This window comes from Poecilia latipinna, unplaced genomic scaffold, assembly GCF_001443285.1.
Source record: "Poecilia latipinna isolate Pla-1442-1.1 unplaced genomic scaffold, P_latipinna-1.0 Scaffold4546, whole genome shotgun sequence".
NCBI lineage: Eukaryota > Metazoa > Chordata > Actinopteri > Cyprinodontiformes > Poeciliidae > Poecilia > Poecilia latipinna.
The window spans coordinates 1,125-21,966 of NW_015117162.1; the positions used below are offsets into that span (position 1 = coordinate 1,125).

Here is a 20,842-nt window from a genome sequence, read left to right on the forward strand (position 1 = left end):
ATACCAAAATTTGCACGTAATTATCGTTTTCTGATCACATCACTTTTCTTATATTAGATGTTCTTATCATAAAAGAATAACTCTTCTGTGAAGTACTTTTTTAACTCTCAAGTAATTTCTTTGATGGTCACGTTTAACTTTTGCTGAAGTACAAATATGTTGGAGTAGTGCCACTCTTACTTGAGTAGAATTGTAGGGTACGCTGCCCACCTTTGACTAAATGTATTGCATTTAGTAACGACCATGCAGTCATAGTAACCGACACACTCAGCTCTAATGTCCCGTGTCTCCACAGCTAGCTTTCTGCCTGAAACACCCAGAGGAACGACAACATCCTCCTTGCTAACGTTAGCTATCCCCCCTTACTGTGACAATGAGCCCAGTCCACATGAGTGGCAGTGGGTAATAGCCACCACTAACACCCACCTGCCAGCTGCATAAGTTTACCTGCCCTGTCGGTTTCCGCTTACCTGCATGTTGGAACAAACAGTTAGGTGACTAGCGGTTGTAGCTGTGTAGCATCTCTGTTTCGCCCTGTTGATACGCAGTCTTCCGCCTTTTACCCAAATTCACCATGGATCCCATCTGCTTCAGCCCGTCACAGAGCCGCTCTAACATCCGGGCTTGAGCTCACCACCGCCCATTATCTGCGGGTTTTAATGGCGCCGCTTTACAACGCATTGTTTGCTCTGTTTTTCTGCTTCTGGGGAGGACATTTTCATAAAAAAAGCACCGCTAGTTTACCGAATCCGAACAATTTTTTTGTACTGCTGCTGGAGGCTAGCAAGAACTGACAACTGCATCCGGTTGGAGGACGTCACAATAAAAGTCATACTAAAGGTCACTAAGGTAAAACAGGCAAATTTCTCCTTCAAAACGATGTACCTGCTAGGAGTAATAAGTACTTTAATTTTCTTTTTACAAAATATGACATTTTTACAATGTAATGCAAAATTTCAGTTTTTATCAAAACATGTCTAGTCATGTTTCTCAGTCTTTCAGTACTTGCTTGATGACTAATGTTTACATATATATTTTTTTAAAATGCACATTGTTAATTTTTTTTTATTTTGCCAGAAATATCATTCGATATATTATCAAATAGTTTGGTAATTTATATGTGAATGCTTAATATAAATAGATTAAAAAACAAAGTGCAGATTATAAAACTAAATATTTTTATGTGTTACTTATTCCAAGATCCAAGATATTCCTCTGGTTTTTAAGCTATTCCATGCTCCAATAAAAAAAAAGTAACAGTCCTATTTTTACTGGACATAAAGAAGTGGTCATTTCAGAGGAACTATATCTATCTAAACACCTCAAGCATATTTATCGGAGAACTGTAGTCATACACACCTGTACTATTTATTTTGAAAGCAATCAAAACAGCGGAAGCGAAAAGTTGACGTAATGAGGTCATGTTTGTTATTTTTTTCCCGTACATCAGCGTGGGGTGAGAAAGTTCATGTACGTCATTGCGTCAGGCATACGACACTTAACTGCTTTCAGTTCAGGAATATAAAATGTAAAACATAAAAAAATAAAATACACTGCTACTAAGAGCCGTATTAATTTAATGAAAAAAAGTAGGACATTCCAATATCACATTGGAAATATGAATATCTCCTAAAATATAAGAAAAACACACACACAGCTTGCTCTAAATGTAACACAAGTTCAAAACTATTTATTTCAACCAATCATGTTATCTATTAACATCAGCAAATACAAAGCATGTGAAATGTTAGCAATTTATTCTTATACTCTCTTTGCTGCATTTGAAGCTGAAACCTAATGACAGATCATTGGATGTAAATCCAGTTCTGTGTTTAAAAGTAAAAATACTTAACGACTTAAACTAAACACAAACAAACAGGCACACTTTAGTGGGCTGATACACAAAATACACAGTCAATGTTTTTCATTTACCCAGAACAACACTTTTATAAAGTGCATATCATGATAAATTCAGTAAATAAACACAATAGCCAGAAGCTTTACTTTTTTGTAAAATGTCAAAGCAATAAATCTTTAGAGAATCTGGTGCAATACTATGAATACTGAGGTATTTAGAATTTTTGCTACAATTTATAAATATACGGTACTTTCAAGGGGCAGTATCATGTGCTTCCCAGCTACATAGTAAAATTTTGTAGAACAATCAAGTGACTATGTCACCTTCAGTTCTTATAAAGTGCTGCATATCTCAAATATGACTTTAAAAAATCAATTTCATAATTTAACGCCTTGAATGGGCCTCTGTCTTCTTCCAACTTTCAGTCTTCAGGAAGTCGTCACAACATTGTTCCCCTATTAACCCTTCAACAATGCATTTACCAATTTTGCACTAAAAAGTAGCTCAGACAATGAGCTCAGCAGATGCACAGTTCCATCAGGTGTTTGCTAACTGGTGCTGGCTAGTCAGAAGGAGCTGAAAGGGAAAGTCATGTGGGAGAAATGCTCTGTGAGGCGGTAGCTCGGAAGTTTGGAAATTGCAGCTCCAAGGAGGAGCTACATCTTCAGCCCCCCAAGCGTTCTGCACTGCTGAATGGTTGCCAAGGGAAATTAAATGATTTCTCAAACATGCATGAAAAAATCAAAGCCACACTCCAAGAATGTTTTTGATTAGGGAATAACATTAGAAGATGACTTAAAGCTCAAACAACTCAAATTAATACTGTCACTTTAATATAAAAACAAAAGAAAACTACATTTAAATTTACTTGGGTTTTATTATTATAGCTCAGGAGAAGTTTTCAATTTCCTTCTTCATTTCCTAGAGAAAAAAGAGAGGAAAAATAAATTATTAAATAAACCAGTTGTAGTTTTTTTTTTTTTTTTTGCCAAATAAACTCCCCCACAAAGTATGAGTTTGCTTTTTCTTTTTCTTTACAGGCATCTAAAACCAAAACATGTCGTTCGGCAGTTATGTTTGTGGATCATAAAACTATGAATTTTAGCTGAGCAGCTTTTCCCTCAACTTGAGTGTAATAAAATCATGTAACAGCTAAAATAACACAATAGCATGTGATAGCCTTTAGCAACTTCTGAACTCTTTTAAGTAGCCTCCATCTAAAAGGTTCCTGAATAAACAAAGCTGAGTGGCATTGCTGTACCTTAATGAGCTCTGTCTTGTTGTAGTTGTTTCTGTGTCTGTAGATGGATTGAGCCAACAGAGCATAAAACTTCTCCAGAGTCTCCACCTCAGCGGCCTCTGTTTTAACTATTGCTCTGCTCAGCAGCTCCTGGAGAAAACAAAAATAATGACTGCAAACAATAGCTGCAAGCACATTACTTTAATTCATTTCAGTTTATCCCTATAGCTCCAATTTACAATTATTCCATTTTAACTAACCTCATAAAACAAAAAGGTAAAATCTATATCCAGTTACTTAGAAATTATATGATCAAATTGTATTTAATGTGTATTTAAAACTGATAATACATTTCAAATGTGAAATATTAGTTAAATGTTTAAAAAGATGTACAGATATTTTTAACCAATTGTTTCTCGTTAGAACCCTCACAGGATCAATCAGAGCAAAAAGGGGCGGGGCTAATGTTTGGGATGTCATTTTTGATTAGCACTTAGAAATAGACATTTCAACATGCATTGATATAAATATGATGCATTAAATTTTGAGTTCAAAAAGTACAAAAGAACTTCATTCTTTGGTTCCTGGAAAAGGGTGATAATCGCTAACCAGGTATTAGGCACTTTTAGGATATTTTACAGTTGCTAACTTATTCAGAGACTCTCCAAAAAAAGGAGCTTGAGCAAAGCAGAATGGTTAAAAATTCCACTCTCCAAATGAGCAAAGCTGGATTATTTTTGTTTCAATTCAAGATTATGCACTACTAAGACCTGGTCTGTTACAAATAAAATCCCAGTAGAAACATGCTTGATTTAAATCAAACTTTTAAGAACCCAGGCAAAAAATGGCCAGTATTTTATTGTTAGCAGTGCAAATCTTTAAAAATAAAGGCCCAACATCTTAAAACATAACCAGAGTTAACTTACTTTCAGCTTTTTGTGATCAACTACCAGGTCGGGTGTTTGCTCGTCAACACTCTCTTCAGATCTGTTCTTGTTGAACTGCTGCATTTGCTCAAAAACAGCCTTGTTTGTTCTCATCTCAGTCTTTCTCTGCCTCTCTGAGGAAGACAGAAAAGAAAGGTGCTCTCCTTTTAGCTGAAAAATTATGCTAAGGTTTACTGCAGTTTTTAAAAGGGTGCACACAGCAAACAACAAAGACAAGACACATAACCACAATTATATATTTTCGTATAATATTAAAGTTAAGAAGTAAACTTTAATTCTTATATCAAACCTATATTTTTTTAATTAAAGCTTCATTTTTGTTTGCATCTAAATATACTTATCCTGCACCAGTCACATTAAGGAAAACAAGAGGTAAAGCTTTTTTGTTTACGGGGTACAAGTACAAACACCAGCATTTCAAACTAAAATAATCCTGTGGAGTAAATCAAAAACTGGTTCTCTTTTGAGTTATTTGAAGTGAACATTTATTTCTGTGACAGAATATCAGAGAGCATCTGTTCTCGGCTCAGCTTTGTGCCAGTTTGGCTCTGCGCCCAGAGTTCTGCCTGACTGTGAAATGTTTGCTCTTTAGATCTTGCTCAGCAGCGTCAGGAGAAGCAAAGCAGGAGCAGAAGCAGCACTTTCACTACCTGTTTTGCACACTGCAGGGTTTTGAAGCTCAGTCAGAGTCCCATGAAGACCAGTTAGTAGAGCAAGAGCAGGGCGGTCACACAGCCTGAGTTAGAGGTCCAGCTTCCACTCCAAATCTCTGTTAGACAAACACACACCTAATTTCTTTAAATAAAACTCCGTCAACGACTTCCTTCGGATTGGGTCAGACTTTGAAGGCTGCCTGGACTTCAGTTTAATTTTGGGAGTGCAGCTGCTGCTGCTGCTGCTGCTGCTGCTGGACTCGTTGCAGTTTTGCTTTAGACGTTTTTGTAGAGCTTTAAAGTCACGATGGTTCCTGTTGAGCTTCAGGAAGATGTTCTCGTCATCATCGCTGCTGTCTGACAAACTGGACGAGCTTCGGCCAACAGAACTACTCTCCCCTCCCATTCCATCTGCACTTGAATCTGAACTGGTTATGCTGGACATTGAGGAGGTTGAAGCTGTCTTCTTTTGTTGCCGTTTCTTAATGACACCAGTGCTCCACTTGGATTTTCGGGATGATTTGAAAGACTTTTTCTTACGTGCTGCAAAAAGAAGTCAGAAGAGAGTTGGGATAGAGGGTAGAGAGAGGATAGGAAGAGTCATTACACAGAGAAGAAATGCGATGGAGTGGAGCTGAATCTCTGTTCACTAGATCTTCTTGTTCTCCTTTAGCCTTTTCTCCCTGAGCTGCAGACTCTCTCTCTCATTCGTAGTTCTCCCTTCTCTCAGCTCTGCAGATTCTACCTCTTCTTCTCATCGGTTCTGTGACTTTAATGCCTTTACATTTGAAAAAAGACCCTGCTGCTCTCTGTCATTGCACCTTTACTTCACCTCTTTCTTTCCCTCTGATTCATTAAACAAAGGTGTTTCTTTAACATGACGATGTATAATATTTCTTGAAAACATGAATTTAAAAATGGTAGTTGGTTTCTTTTTTTATCAGTTTGATCTAAACAGAAATTCATATTAAGTATTTTCCATAATATAATACTGTTTGATTTTTCTTAGACTTTTTTGTATTGTTCCTGCCAGAAAAATAAACCTGATATTCATTTTATAAATTTGTGTAAGTTAATTTAACCAAGTAAACAATTTTCTTTAACAGTATGTCATCATTTTTTTTAACTTTTCCTTTTTAGTTAGGAGCTTACAATATTAATATTAATTTCCATAAAAAATGAAGACTAACAAAAGGGAGGAAGGCAGACAAGTACTAGAAATTCATGCAGCGAATGAACCCAGAGCCCACCTGAGACAAAAGTAGTGATAGCAAAGGCTACATGTCAAGTCTGAAGCCAACATGATGATTATTTATCCAGTAAGAGAGAGAACAGTTTGCTAACAGAGGTACCTTGGAAAGCTGTTAAACCTGCAACCTACAGATGGATTTAAAAACCGTCTTCCTCAAGTCCAGCCATTTCACCACAGTAATGGCTATTTGTGACAAAAACTGCAACTACATAATTAGTCTGTGTTTTACTCATAAGGGCTTAACTGCACTACAGAAATGTTACTGTACAAATGCTATTCTGAGGATAGTTGTCTGTTTCACTACCACAGTTTTCTCGCAACATGTTGGTTAGCCCTGAAAAAGACACTACAGACACAGTGGTGGTGAAAGGAAAGTTAAAATTACTGTAATTTACAACGCCTGCAGTCTAATATTCTCTCGTGTTTTAGTTTCATTTAGCTCAGACACGCACACAAAAAAATACTATTACATCTTGTAATCAATTGAGGTTTTTAAGTCTTTATTTCTGTTAAAAGAAGTTTCGCTTACAGCTAATAAAAACACATTTAAAATTAGAATAATATGTCAGACAAAAACAGAAAAATAATTTTAATAGAGAACTGTGGTTTTAATGAACACTACATTTTATACCCATTTAAAGATTTTTTTTTTTTTTTTCAAAAGGCACTTTCTATTTGACAAATGAGTCTAATCGAAATGCTATTCTAATTTATTGAATATGACTGCATTTAAGTTAAGAGCAAAAATAATTACCCATTCAAGTATTTTATTTTTTTGTGGAAGAATACTAACCATTGATAGTTTAAACCTTTGAAAAAGTTACATTTTGGTGTTAAGTTACATTGTCTTTTCAAGACAGAATTTTTATCAAGGCTTACGTTGAGGTCCAGTGCTGTTTCTGGGGAACACAGAGTTGTAGAAGCCATTGGTCAACTCTAGAGTGGCTCTGCCCCTGTGGGATAATGCTGTCATAAAAATAAAAGTCTTAATTTATGGGTTGGAAGCTTTAAAAAAATAAGCACTGACTATGTAAATACATACCATAGGAGACATTTTTAATTCAAAGGGATGTTTTATTACTTCAGAACTAAATAGCCTTTGTAAGGATTAAATCAGGAGTCCATGCTGAACACCTGGTGTAGTTTGGCTGCAGTGAACAAAGTTTTACCTCTATCAAGCCGAGACTCTCGAATTTCCTCGCAGATCCTCTGGAAATCCTTGTCCAGTTCGTCTCTGATGATGACTCGCATTGTGTCTTTCAGGGCGCAGGCTCGGTGACGGATGTGACGATCTGACACAAGCAAACCATTTCACATGAATATTAAATTATATAAACTTTGAATTCACATTAGGTAAAACTCTAAGGGATACTCTAATATTTTTGGTAAAGCAAAATGGCAGACTCAATAAAGAAAGCACAAAAACCTTATAGTTTAGCTTTAATTTCCTTCAAAAGCTCTGCACTCGGTCATTTTAAAATGATAACACTTTATACAAAGGGCTTGTCACCTCTAGCCCACATCAAAAGCATCTGAAGCTTGAAAAGCATGCTAAGTATAAAACCTCAGATGGTTCTCAAATGTTCTTAAAACATTGAGTTCATTATATAAGGAGTTATGTATTTACTACCACCTGCTGGGTCTCTGTCTGGGTTGTACTCGAGAGCGTTCTGCCAGATGAGGTCTGCGTCTGACATGAACTCATCAACGGTGACATATTTATGCTCATCAATGTTGTACAGCAGGGTGGAGAGGTCCATGGGCTTCTGGATCACCATGAGGTAGTCTGGGACCTGGAAGATGGAGAGTTCATGGTTTTACACTCTTTCTAAAACATCCAGCAAGGAGCAGGAGCACAATTACCTAATATTAACTTTGCTTTAGTTTTAAACTGTATCCCTAGAGGGTTTCCAGAAAAGCCATTTTATACAATAATGGAAACAGTTAAATATGAAAAGGAAATAATAAAATCCCTTTTAAATAAGAAAATAAACACTTTATTGTCTAAAATGCAATAGCAGCATTCCTTTAGTGAATTTGAAGGAGGTGAAGCTAAAACTATGCCACTTGAGAAATTTTGGGTAAAACATACTTGCAGACAAAAATGTTTTCATCTTAAATGCAAAATGTATATAAATGTTATACAGCTTTGGCTTAATTATTGCTCTTTTTTCAGTTTTTTCAAGAGTCTCTATACTTTAGGTGACAACTAATAGATTACTAAATGAGTTGAAGATTATTTCAATAAATGATCAATGCCACATGATTAATCCAATGAAGTGTTTCGCTATCCTACTATGATGTAAACAGTCTTCCAGTTAGAGCTTGATAAAAAAATAAAAATAAAAATAAAAAAAAAGAATGGGATTACCTCCTCTATGTCGACAGGTTTGGTGAAGGCCTTGAAGCGGCGGTCCACCATCAGTCGCTCTGTGAGGTTACGGAGGAAGAGGCGGAGTTCCCGCAGCACGTCCTCTTCCTGCTCCTCCACACGGAGGCGCTCCTGCTCGGTCATCTGTCTCAGGGGAGGAAGTGGAGCCACAGGAAGGATCTCCATGTTCTGGGTCACTGATGGCAGATAAGCAGGTGAATTAGGCTAACTTTTTAAACTGTTACTGAATATTTGGTATATAACAGTCAGCATATGAGTGGAACAGAGCACCATGGACACCATGCTCTGTGTCACATACTTCCTTTATTCTTAGATGGTGGAGGTTCAGCCGCCTGGTTCAAAATAAGATCCTCAAAAAACTCTGTTCTCTCCTGCCGGGAGGGAACAGCCATTGTATATATCTCCCCATACTCCTCCCGAAACAGAGTTTGTATCTGATGATAAAACAAGATATGTTTAGGTATAATATGTTAATTTTTCTTCCCTGGAATGAGTGTTTCTGGCTTTGTTTTCCTGCTTTCAATAATAACTCAAAGAAGCAGCATAAAATAAGTGAGTTCATAGAAGAGGTAAAGGAAACTTTAAGGCTTCTTCACCTCTGTGTCGAGCTGCTGGTGAGGAACGCTGCAGGTGGCGAGAAGGAGGATGGGAGAAAAAGAGGGGATGCTGCCCAGCAAGCTGAGAAACGAGGCTCTAAGTGCTGTTCCTGCTGTGTCCCACCACTGCTGGATGTGGGGGATGTAGAGGATGCTGGGAGATGTCCGTTTGGCCTCGCAGAACACCTGATAAGGGGAGACATTTACTTTAAAGCTTTAATTTAGTTTTTTTTTCTAAATTGTCCTGTTATTTCTTTTGATTCTTTCTGCAGTTTCTTTTTAACACCACCAAATGTTGCTGAAGAACAATAGTTCACTTTGTGGTGTGCAGGTTGGTAAATATAATAGCAAAGTTTCAGCCTCTTTGTGTAAATTACAATTATAAAATAGCTTAAACATTGCTGTAAAAGCCTTGCAGTTGAGTCTAATTAGAAAAATAAGACCTGATTTAGACATTCCATATCCAAATTTGAAATAAATTGGCAGGAAATCAAATCCTTCAGAAAGATAGACACATCTTGAGCTATGAGTATAGGTGCTCAATAATTTGCACTACAATAAAGTCTATGAATTCGTGATAGCATCTGTGTGGTCTTATCTAACAATTACCTGCGCACAGGCTTCCTCGGGAGAAGTCCAGCTGAAACCAAACAACACCGCAGAATCCAGGCTGTGGACAGTGAAACGCTCCAGGGCATGCAGAATTGCAGGGGCCAGGTGGGACGTCTGACCAGAGTCCGGGCGACCAGCCAGGAGCATTCGGGGGCGGTGGGACGTTGGGTGTTTGACAGCACTCCTGCAGGAGCCAACAGAACAGAGTACGAAGGCATTTATAGTTTAAGTTAACATACATATTACATATTGTTTTATGTTGGATAGAGTTCTGTGCCAGCCCAGCACGATGTTTCACCTCGCAAAATGCAGAAAGTTTTTGCTCTGGGAGGTGGAAGGAGCAGAAATGCTGCAGGTTGAGGTCCCTTCATCTCCACTACTCATCAGACCATCATCGAAGATACCAGAAGTCAGATCTTGCACAAAGACACAGATGTAAAAATTCAGAATTTGATTCCATATAATAACCCAACAGAAATGCTTCCAGCGTTCAGCACTCACTCACCCGGCTCCCTCTTCCTCTTCATCCCCTGCTCAGCGTGTGGAAATAGCTTCTGCAGAACCTCCAGGATGTGGCTGAGGGCCGAGCGCAGCAGGGGCTGGACCACAGCTGACAGCGGTTTTGTAGGGCAGGCGTTGGAGCGTTGCGACGCCGGCTTCATCTTCCTCATAGCCGCCACGAAGTCGCAGCTGCTAACAGAGATGGAGGAGACGTCCAGCAAGAGCTTCTGCGAGGTGCCGTAGATCTGTGGGTAGCGGCGCCGCAGGGCACACAGCGCCGCCTCGGTGCACACCGCCCTGATGTCGGCACCGCAGTAACCTGCAGCAATTAAGGATTGGGTGAGGTCACTTCATTTAAAAAAAAGTGAATGTGGCAAATTACAAAGCATGTGATTTTCATCCCACCTACCCACACATTTTTCTGCAAGCTCATCCAGAAAGTCTTCTGAAGGAGGAGGTTTCCACAGCCGTGTGTGGATCTTCAAAATCTCTTTACGAGACTGAAACACAAGGACCAAAATATTATAAATTTTAGAATTCCAGTTGAATTGTACAAGTATTGAAAAAACACTTCCAATATTCAACACTTCCAAAAATTGTAATTAACTGATAGTAATACAAGCTTCTTATAAAATATACACTTGCAAACTATTTCAAAGAGTCAAACTACTGTATAAAATATTAGAAACTAAGTTAGAAATTTCAGGCAGATGATGAAATGTAAGAAAAGAATAAAGTTTTACCTCTTTGTCAGGTAGGCCAAACAGAAACTCCCTATCAAAACGTCCCGGACGCCGCAGAGCTGGGTCGATGGAGTCCAGCCTGTTTGTCGCTCCGATCACCACAATCTCTCCTCGACCGTCCAACCCGTCCATCAGAGCCAGCAGAGTTGACACAATAGAGCTGCAGAAGTTTAAAAATAAATTTATTATTTACAGCCACAGAAAGAGCGTCAAGGTAAAATATGTACATTTAAGGACTATAAAGACCTGTGAATCTGATCTTGTTTGCTGGATCGAACAGGAGCCAAGCCATCAATCTCATCAAAGAAGATGATGGAGGGACGTTTCTGATACGCCTGAAGAATGAACAAAAGCGTAGCATTTTTTTGATGTAATGTTTGTTTTTATTCCAAAAACTGATGACATTGTTGAATCTTTGTAAGTCTTGAACCTATTTTTTCAGCCCTCTTTGCAACCAGCCACAAGGGGGCAGTGCAGTAACATCAGATAACTTTAAAGTTACCTTTACCTGCTCAAACAGCAGCCTCAGCTGTCGCTCTGACTCGCCCACCCACTTGCTGAGGCAGTCAGCTCCTTTCCTCATGAAGAAGGACACCTTCTCGTTGCCATGGCTGCATTCATTGGCCAACGCCCGGGCAACCAGTGTTTTCCCAGTCCCTGGCGGGCCATAGAACAGACAGCCCCTGAAAAAAGGGACAAAACTATGTTTTTTATTTAGGTTTAAATAAATTAAAGCTGAACATAATTTAGTGTTAGAGAATGAACATAAATCCTGTAAAGTTCTTCATGGTCTGTGTGAGTCACCTGGGAGGCTGAATCTTGAAATTATCAAAGACTTCTGGGTAGAGAAGAGGGAAGACAACCATCTCCTTCAGAGCTGAGATGTGACCCGACAGCCCACCGATGCTGTCAAAGCCCACCTGAGGAGAAAATAAAATTAACAAGGAAGGAAAAGGAGAATCAAGTACATATATATTTGCAAGAGAATCACATATTGTAAACAATAAAAATGTAGAAGTGCAGAATAGAGGATCCATGAGGATCACACACCGGTGAGTGACAGATATGATAGTTGTGTCGTAACTTACCATCCGATCAATAGCCATGGGATCAATGTCTGCCAGACCTGCTCCCATGGCCAGCTTGTCTCTGCGAGGACTATAAAGCTCCTCCGTACGCAGACCGAGTGCACGGCAGTTGCTGAGGCGGAGTTAAAAAAAAACATGATAATTGGTAAAATATGGGGAAAAACACCAATCAAGGAAAACTGCACTTAGATTTCTTGTAAACAAATAGATTTAAAAAGTCAGACCTGGACAAGTTCAACATTATAAAAGATAAACTTAACCAACTTTCAGAAAGTTGCAAGTGAGTTGATGTTTCTGTCCAATCTGTATAATAACTGATTTACTTTTTTTATTTGTGAAAAAAAAAAATAAATAAATTGAAAAGGATTTACACGGTAAACTAATTCCGTGTAAATTCCGTGGTTATTCTGAACCAGTGGTTTTTTTTCATAAAGGTCTTAACACTGGACACTAAAAACCAAGAGAGAACTTATGTTACAGTTCTCAGTGAAGATATTCATTGTCTCTGCCGACCTGCTGGAGGCCTTTTCATCGTCTGAATCAGCGTCATCAGTCGACCATGCATTCTGAGCGGCCCTGATGGAAAGAGAAGAAGTAAACAAATATGTGTCTCAGATTGAGCAGAAAAGAAGCAGTTCCTGTCAGAAGGTAAAATAAACACACATTCCTGGCATCAACAGGCCGTGAATGATGGATTTGAACTGTAATTTTTCCACGAGGGAACAAATATAGTTGCAATGACTTTTAAAAAAATAATTTTTCTCACATTGTCATATGTATGGTCATGTTTTTTTCTAACCTACAGAGAAACATATTTTTCATACAGACTAAAATACCTATGTTCACTAGACTTAAACATTTTTTGGTAAGTGGTTTCAGGGATCAATAGAACAGTTCAAATAGTTTTCCATAAGTTATAATTATTAATCATTCAACAGTGATCACTGTATTTAGCAATTTTACAATAAGAACCAGTTATTCCAATGTGAAACCACTTTGCCCAAGCCCACAAGAGCCAGAGTTAAATTGTCAGCCAAATTATGTCATGTGGTTGTTGCTGTGATCATCTTGTTTCTAAAAATCATTACAGTTGCATCATATTTTTGCGAAGAAAAAATAATTTTAAATAGCAAAAAAGTATAGAAAGCACACGATCATTCATAATGATTTTATTAAAACTTATAACTGTAAATAAATCTGTTTTAAATTATTCAGTAAATGATCAGTTAGTAGTGATGAGTAGGTTTTACAAAAACATACACGTCTTAACAACCAAAGAGAAACAAGATCAGTTTGTAAAATATTTCACTGAATCATAATCTAACGTGAATAACTGAGAAATATTTTCAGTAAATTAAAGCAGAATTACACTCCAAAAACATGATTTGCAATAACCTGACCTAGAACAGGTTCATTACAACAGTATATTCCTGTAATACGAGCCAAGTCACTTACATATCTAGGAAATACAATAAAAAAACTATAGTTTTTTTGTTTGTTTGCTTCTTTTTTTTAAACCAGTCAGCAAAGAGTTGAAGTGTTTTTGAAAGTTGTCTATAATAAACTAAAGTACAATTAGATTTCTTATTTTTAATATTTGCAGTCACTCTCTTCCAAGTGCATTTCCATCTAATTTGAGCTTATTTAGATGGGTTTAATGGTGTATTAAAAAATAATGCTGCTTCTTCTATTAATTTTCAAACTGCTTAAAGAAGAGAGAGTGTTGAATCCATGGTCTCACCTGAAGTTTCGCCTGCGTGTTACACTTTTTCCTGATGGACTGACCTGGAAATGTCCTTTTAGGAACAGAACAGAACAGAAATCCAGAACTGGGTTGATTTATTACTATTTTAATAAATCTTATTAGACTAATGATTGTATTCCTTGTTATCTGGTTCATTTTTCCTTCCTAAAGTAAAAATGGAAGTGATACAGTTGTGTTGTTACATTTTAAAAGTGTTTTGACATATGCTCTCCTAAACTAGATTTAACAAGATAATATTTCATGTCTTGCTCTGTGTTTAACTATTTTAGAGAAAATGCAGTTCATTTTTCATATTTTTTGTGCTGAGAGTACAGACACAGCAGAACTGACCTCTTTTGGGTCCCTGGTAAGGAGACGAGGCCTTGCCATGTGTGGCATCAAAATTCTCAGTCACACTGCAGTTACTGTCCTCATCTGCAGTTGTTCCAATCCCACTATCTACATCATCAACTGGAAATACCACAGAAGAAGAAAGCATGATGAAACACCCATCTTGTTTCTTCCTCTCCTTCACTGCTTCATGCTTGTACAAACCGGTATCATCTGTAGTGTCAATGAGGTCTGTTTGCGGCGGTTCTGGTGTTATCGACTTCTGTTCTTCAGAGGCAATCTTCTATAAATACATAAATACAGCTTAAATGTCATTAATAAAACTAAGAGAGATACTGTATTTTAAAAAAGGAGCAAAATTACATCAGGGTTTTGAAGTTTTGATTTCAAAGTAACATTTTACAGCAGTTTAATCACTAAACTTTGTTTTTCTGTTTTTGTAATTGTGAAGCTACACTTCTATTATTTTTGGGAAACTATGAAAATAATTAGAAAAAAACTACTCAGTGAAATCAAATATAGTAATAATTTACAGAAACTGCGAGAGACAAGGGAGTCTATTGACATGTTGTTGTCAGAAACAGTGTTTTTTAAATGGGTTTACACAGTTTGCCTCAGTTCCAACATCTAGAGAGACTAGAGAGATAAACAGCTGTATCCTCGATTAAGCATTTTCATCCATCATGGCACTCCTCCCGTGTCCTGATTTCCACATGGGACCTTTGATTACAACTACATCTCAGTGAAATCTGCTCTCTGTTGCTGTTTCAGTTGGATAAAACAGAGGGATTGACAGAAATGAGTTCACACCAGTTGAGAGCGATGCCTCACAACCAAGAAGATCTAAGCTTTGTCACCCTCATGTGACATAACCACACTCTGATGCTCCTCACACTCTCAGCTGCTCCCCCTTTCCCTCCCCCAATATGTTGGCAGCTGATAGAGTTGTCATCCCCGCCCCAGGAGTTGTGAGCAGAGAGGAAAGTCAGCGTGCGGCTGGGTGCACCTCCCTCACAGAGAGCTGATAAGACAGGGTGCCCACCCATACAGACTGAGTACAGCATGAACCGGGGCTTTAAGCTGCTGCGGAATGTAAACACAGCATGAGAGCATGCCGTCAAAACAAACCCATGCTGCTGGGAGCCGCTGAGAGCTGCGATCAGATGCAGCTTATTCAAAAACATACAGAAAAGGTTGCTGTATTTATGAAATTCACCCAATTCAAACATTGCAATTGTTTCATGATTTTTGATGACTTTGGTTCCATTTTTAACATCTTAGAACAAATTAATTAAAAGTATGCAAGTGATATTACCACTATGATGCATCATATTTTCATTAAAAAGAACCCAAACTGAGAGTTCTAGTTCTACTACAAGTGCTACTACTAATAATGATGATAATAATAATAACAATGACGACAACAACAACAAAAATAATAATAATAGTAATAATAATAATAATAGTAATAATAATAATAATAATAATAATAATAATAATAATGATAATAATAATAATAATAATAATAATAATAATAATAATAATGTTTGCAAATAAAAACAGAAGATAAAGTTGATCATTTTTTCTGAAATAATAGAGTCCAACATTTGGTTCCATTCTATCATAAGACTTTTTTGTATCCATTTACTACAAAAAGACTAGAAATAACTGAAGGTTAAAGCTTCTACTGTGGCTGCAAATGAAGTAAATAACTAATTATGTTGATGGTTTTTAGTCCAGACTTACTCCATCTTTCTTGTTCCTAATCAGTCGTTTTTTCTTCTTCTGATTGGTGATATCCTTCTGGTCTCCGTGGCTGCAGAGAAATGATAATCAAGATGTACGAATATTAAAGATCAAATCTGTTTTCGTCACAGTCTTATTTTCCTCCCCGACATAAGATGCTGTCGCTAATAACCAGGATAAGAGCAACAATTAAACATAAATGTGACTGTTCACATGTGTATCATTAAACAAAATTTTCTTAAAGAAGACTTGTTGCCTGGCAAGTCCACAAGTAAAGACTGAATATTACATCTGCACACATTTCACTGCTATAAAACAAATGAATAAACCAAAATTATCTATTCATTTTTATTTAAGGTCATTTTAAAAACTGCATCAAGATAAAACTGATGCAGTTGTTTGGACAGTGTGTTATACTTCCTGTTTATGTTACTGAGTCGTCTTACTTGCTGTTGATGGCGTCAAACTTTTTGGAGGCGTCGTATGTAGTCGTCGGTGTGGTTCTCCTGGGACTCTTCCTGATCCCATTCTTCTTACCTCCTTACACAATGACATGTATATGTTTAGATTCTATATTCTATATAAAACTTATCCATGCATGTGTCTTTTTTTGTTTTTTCCATTTCAACATATAAAGAATGTCTAAAACTGTCTAACCTTCTGGGCCTGATAATACCTGAGACTGATAGAGGCCAAGAGGAAAACCTCTGGATTTATTTGGATAAATCAAAATGTGGACTTATATAAAATAAAAAGAAATAAGCTTTGTATAAACTAATGAGGACAGATTGTCATCCAAATATCCATTTGAATTAGAACTTTAACATATGTTACAACTTTTTCTCCAAAGGTTATAACTTTTATTTAATTTCCCTCTGGGATTAATAGGGTATATTTGAATATGAATTAAACTGAATTCAAAGTTTAGTAGTGCTTATATTTAATATGTAAGAAAAAAAAAAACATGTCTTACCTGTAAGGTTCTTAAGTCTTGAAGATCTCCTGTCAACACAAGACAAACATCTGCATAAGGAAACTGAAAAGAAAAGCTGAAGAATGATAAATTAAACAATAAACACTAGGTCTAGCATCATAGTTTAGATCATTTGTGATTCATGCCATTGTTTGTTCTTTGTTTCAACAAAGAACAAACAATGTTTGATGATTAGAATTGGTGCTAAAAATTTTAATATTTGGAGTCTGAGGTTTGAGGTTTAAAAAACTCAACCAAATCAGAAATATTGGTATAAGCATCAATGAATATTTCACCAACTTCATCAAACTTATAAACTACATCAAGCAAACCTTTTATAAGCAACCTTATGAACACTGGGGTTCCAACATAGAAAACTGATTAACTTTTTTTATAACAAAGTCCTGTATGTAGTCTGAATATAAACTGGAAACTTGAAGTTAAGAAGAAAAATTGTATGAAAATGCATCTATATATTTACAGATCTCACTTAGAAAATGTATCCTCAGTTATTTCAGATCTTTACTGGTTTTTGAAATTTCGGTTCTAATGTCTGACCTGATGACTTTTCTTGCAGCTTTTTTTGCAACTTCTTCATCACGTGTGTGTGAATTAGTGTGATTCTCTTCTTCTTTCTTGGCAGGAACTCTCTAAAGAATATTTCATAGGTTAGTATATGTTACTGTTAATCATGTAGATATATGTATTACAGAATAGCAGAATGCCGGTTGTTAAGGGCTACAGTAACTGTATCAGTAAGTCATGTGAAGAATATTGATAAATATTGCTACGACTATTTTACTTGCAATAAATACACATTTTGCTCCCTCCCCTGTTTCTCATCCGACACTGTCAGTAATCTTTGGCACTGAGATCTGTCTAAAGTCTTGACACTTTAAGTATATTGTCCATTAATTACTAGAAGTAATATATTATACAACCCCTTTAGAAATTGGGAATGCGTTTTTTACTGGTTTGTTTAAGTCAGTCAGATCATCACAATGAAAACAAAAGAGTGATACTGACCTGAAACATGCACATTTGTCATGTATTCATTGAGATTAAGATATAAAAGGTAAATCATTTTTTGTTGTAATTATACAAAACAGCAAAGAAGAAAGCTGAATGATATTTTACAGATTTATATTTTGTATTTTGAGGAATCTTTTATATATAATTATTTGCTTTTCAGTTTCAGTTTGTATTTTTCATTAATATGATTTCAGTTTCAGATTGTATTTTTCATTAATTTGATTAGCACACCCAGCAAAATTAATTTGAATGATGTTGAACACTATTTATTAAAATCAATTAGAGATTCTGCTATTAAGTTTTCAAAACATCAAAATTCACGTAGTTTTTAAAGCAGTAGTTATTAATTCCTTTAAAATAAATCTAAATACCGGAAAATGTTTGAAGAAATCTTGCAATTATATTAAAAACAAACGTGATAGCTACATAGTTATGCTCTTAAAGAAATTAAAACATTGCAAGCTAAAAAGACAATGCTATCAATTACTGTTGTGCTTATTAATGTTTCATGTTAATATAAACTATACATTCAATACTCATAGAAGCGGAAAACGCTTTCGCAAGCAGACAAGAGTGAAAACAAGTAAGGGAAAAAGTTATGTAAACATAGGTGTATCATAACAGAGCTAAGGCAATTTACTGACAACTAATAAAAATTAAGACAAAAAAAACACCATCTACATGTGGAGAAAATATTTTGTACCCCACTATATATATTTTTTTTATATATAAATATATTTTGCTATGTTTTTATAAGATTTATATTTCCTGTTTTGCTTTCGTTGGTTGGTTCGTTCTGACCAACAGCTAACATTAAAACTTAAAAAATGCAGCAGTATTAACACACTGACTTTGGGAAGCTTTTTCGTCTTTGAACGAGTCACCGCTGTCCTTATGCTGGTCTCTTTCCGGCCTCGCTGGGGTGTCTTCGAGACCTTGGCTGCCTTCTTTTTCAGCTTACGGTTCCGAACTACATCCCTTCTGCTTTTGGCTCGACCACGGTTCGTCACCATGGTGACGCTCAAACGCTAACCCGGAGACGGTTAATGTGTTAGCTTACCAGCTAAAGTATTAAAAGTAGAAAGAAAACGAGCAAACACCGACATTGTCACCTCGACCTGTTGAGAGATGTTTTGCAGAGATGATGTAAGAGTCACCGTCTTACTGAGACTGAAGAGAGGGAGCTGAAAGTCAAACACACCCAGACAGCTTGATAAGCTCTCGGAGCCCAGCAACCCGAGTCCATTCAAACGGCTGAGTTTTGCCGCCGCCTAGTGGTCGTCACGACGTAATGTACGTGTGTTTAAGGAAATGAGGTTTTAAATGGGTTTGAAATATAGAAAAACAGATATTGCTATCCTATGAGTGGTACATTTTCTGTGTGTTACGTATAGTTTTACGACTTTTTAAAAACCCAGATTTATTAATGCACTAATGCTGATAAACTCATTATGTTATAACTAAGTTGCCATCAAAACAATCCAACTTTCACCAATCTTTCATGGAAATTGTGTTTTGTGCAGAGCATTTCACATTATGCATGTACCATCTGAAATAACTGGGATCTTACTGTTAATTTAAAATAACATTTTACATTAAAGCTTTGTTCAAAAAAGTTAAGTTTTAATTAACTTCTTAAATGCTAAAGGGACATCTACACCTGTGAATCATTTTCAAAAGTCAAACTGTTTCATTTCAATAATATAAGAAAAAAGATACTATTTTGGAACCAGTTTAATAGCTCAAATAAAATGTGTTTTTCTCAATTATTATCAAATCAGAGAAACTCATTTCAAAGTCTTACATATTATGTACACTTGTAAATCAATATTTGGTCATTTACAGCACACTATGTAGAACTTATGCAAAGCTGAGTTAGAGCACTCATCTGCCCTGTAATTATCATTTCGCTTTTCTGTACACATGAAGTCCAAAGTCAAAACTATGGTGATTAAACTTCTGGTAGTTAGGCCCTGCTAATAAAGCTTCTATTTTAAGAATCCCAGCATAATGTAGAGATTTTTAAAACTTAGAATTTTTTAACATCATCTTGATATTAGCTAAAACTTAAAAACACTGGGCAGAATGATAAAAACTTCATGTAAACCATGAAAAAAGCAACAACTTATAGAATATTTTGATTTATTTATTCAGAGTGAAACAAAAACAGACAGGTTTCAGCATTTAGTATGTGTTCTGTTCAGAAGTCTAAATCATTTCAAAAAGGTCTCTCACAAAAGACCAGTGAATAGGAAACATGTAAAGATATGATTACGAAGGTGATACAGTAAAATTGCTGAAAAACTTCATACATAGCTTGAGTTAACTATTTGAGGCAAGGCACTAATGCCAATATTTTGCTCATATTCTTATCATTTGACATACAAAATACAATTATTTCTGAGTAATCTTTGTACCACCGGTGCAATTTAATGTCGAAAAAATGTATACCATTTATCACACAACTTTAAATCAATGGAATAAAGCCCCATAAACTCCCAAAATACAAGCAAAAACTAATAAAAGATAGACAAATTTTTTAAGAAACAATCTTGTATTCCATTAATAATGGATACCATAGAAAATAAGAAAACTTAGAGAAATAATCAACTCAATAAAGCAAATGTTTAAAAGAACACATTTATGAAACAAACCTTTTTATCAACATTGCAAAAATCCAAATGAACTTAAAAAGAAATCCCTTAATTCATAGATGGGAGAAAGTAATTATGTAGTGTTAATAATTAAACAAATAAATTTTACTTTGCTAATCCAACGTATTTTCAAACTCAGTTTTATTTCTACTCTTCAAGTCTACTAAAAAAAAAAAAAAAAAAAACTCACATTGAAGTACATTTTTATTTGGAAATCTCATAGTTTAGGAGTATTTTGTGTGCTTAACTAATACTGAACATAATCATTCGTCCAATTCTTCCTATTTGTAAGTAGGTTTTAAATATCAGATTTCATAGATCAGCCAGAGAACACAGTTTATTTTTGATTTATTTTCTCTGAACAAAAAGAAAACTTGTGTCAGTTTCACAATTTCTACAAGATTTTGATTAGTATATTATATATATATATATATATATATATATATATATATATATATAT

General features: G+C 35.9%; 1 protein-coding gene across 3 annotated transcripts; it reads right to left on the minus strand.

The window, feature by feature from the left end:
• Nucleotides 1–2,669: 2,669 nt before the first annotated feature.
• Nucleotides 2,670–19,002, minus strand: LOC106942773 (ATPase family AAA domain-containing protein 2-like). Of its 3 annotated transcripts, none has more exons than XM_015026106.1 (29): nt 18,894–19,002; nt 18,580–18,791; nt 17,255–17,346; nt 16,697–16,725; nt 16,170–16,263; nt 15,724–15,793; nt 14,182–14,260; nt 13,978–14,097; nt 13,624–13,678; nt 12,396–12,458; nt 11,883–11,994; nt 11,599–11,714; nt 11,303–11,477; nt 11,041–11,129; nt 10,795–10,954; nt 10,461–10,551; nt 10,056–10,370; nt 9,849–9,966; nt 9,548–9,734; nt 8,939–9,124; nt 8,641–8,776; nt 8,322–8,518; nt 7,584–7,743; nt 7,120–7,242; nt 6,830–6,916; nt 4,834–5,241; nt 4,025–4,158; nt 3,120–3,248; nt 2,670–2,779 (listed from the first exon to the last, which is right to left on the minus strand). In XM_015026106.1, the coding sequence occupies exons 2-29, from the start codon at nt 18,739–18,741 to the stop codon at nt 2,747–2,749; spliced, it is 3,720 nt and encodes a 1,239-aa protein (XP_014881592.1). In that variant the 5' UTR covers nt 18,742–18,791; nt 18,894–19,002; the 3' UTR covers nt 2,670–2,746. The 3 variants fall into 3 exon arrangements, with proteins under 3 accessions (XP_014881592.1, XP_014881593.1, XP_014881594.1); XM_015026107.1 differs by having other exon boundaries at nt 18,930–18,983; XM_015026108.1 differs by lacking the exon at nt 4,834–5,241 and having other exon boundaries at nt 18,580–19,000.
• Between the last annotated feature and the right edge of the window lie 1,840 nt (nt 19,003–20,842).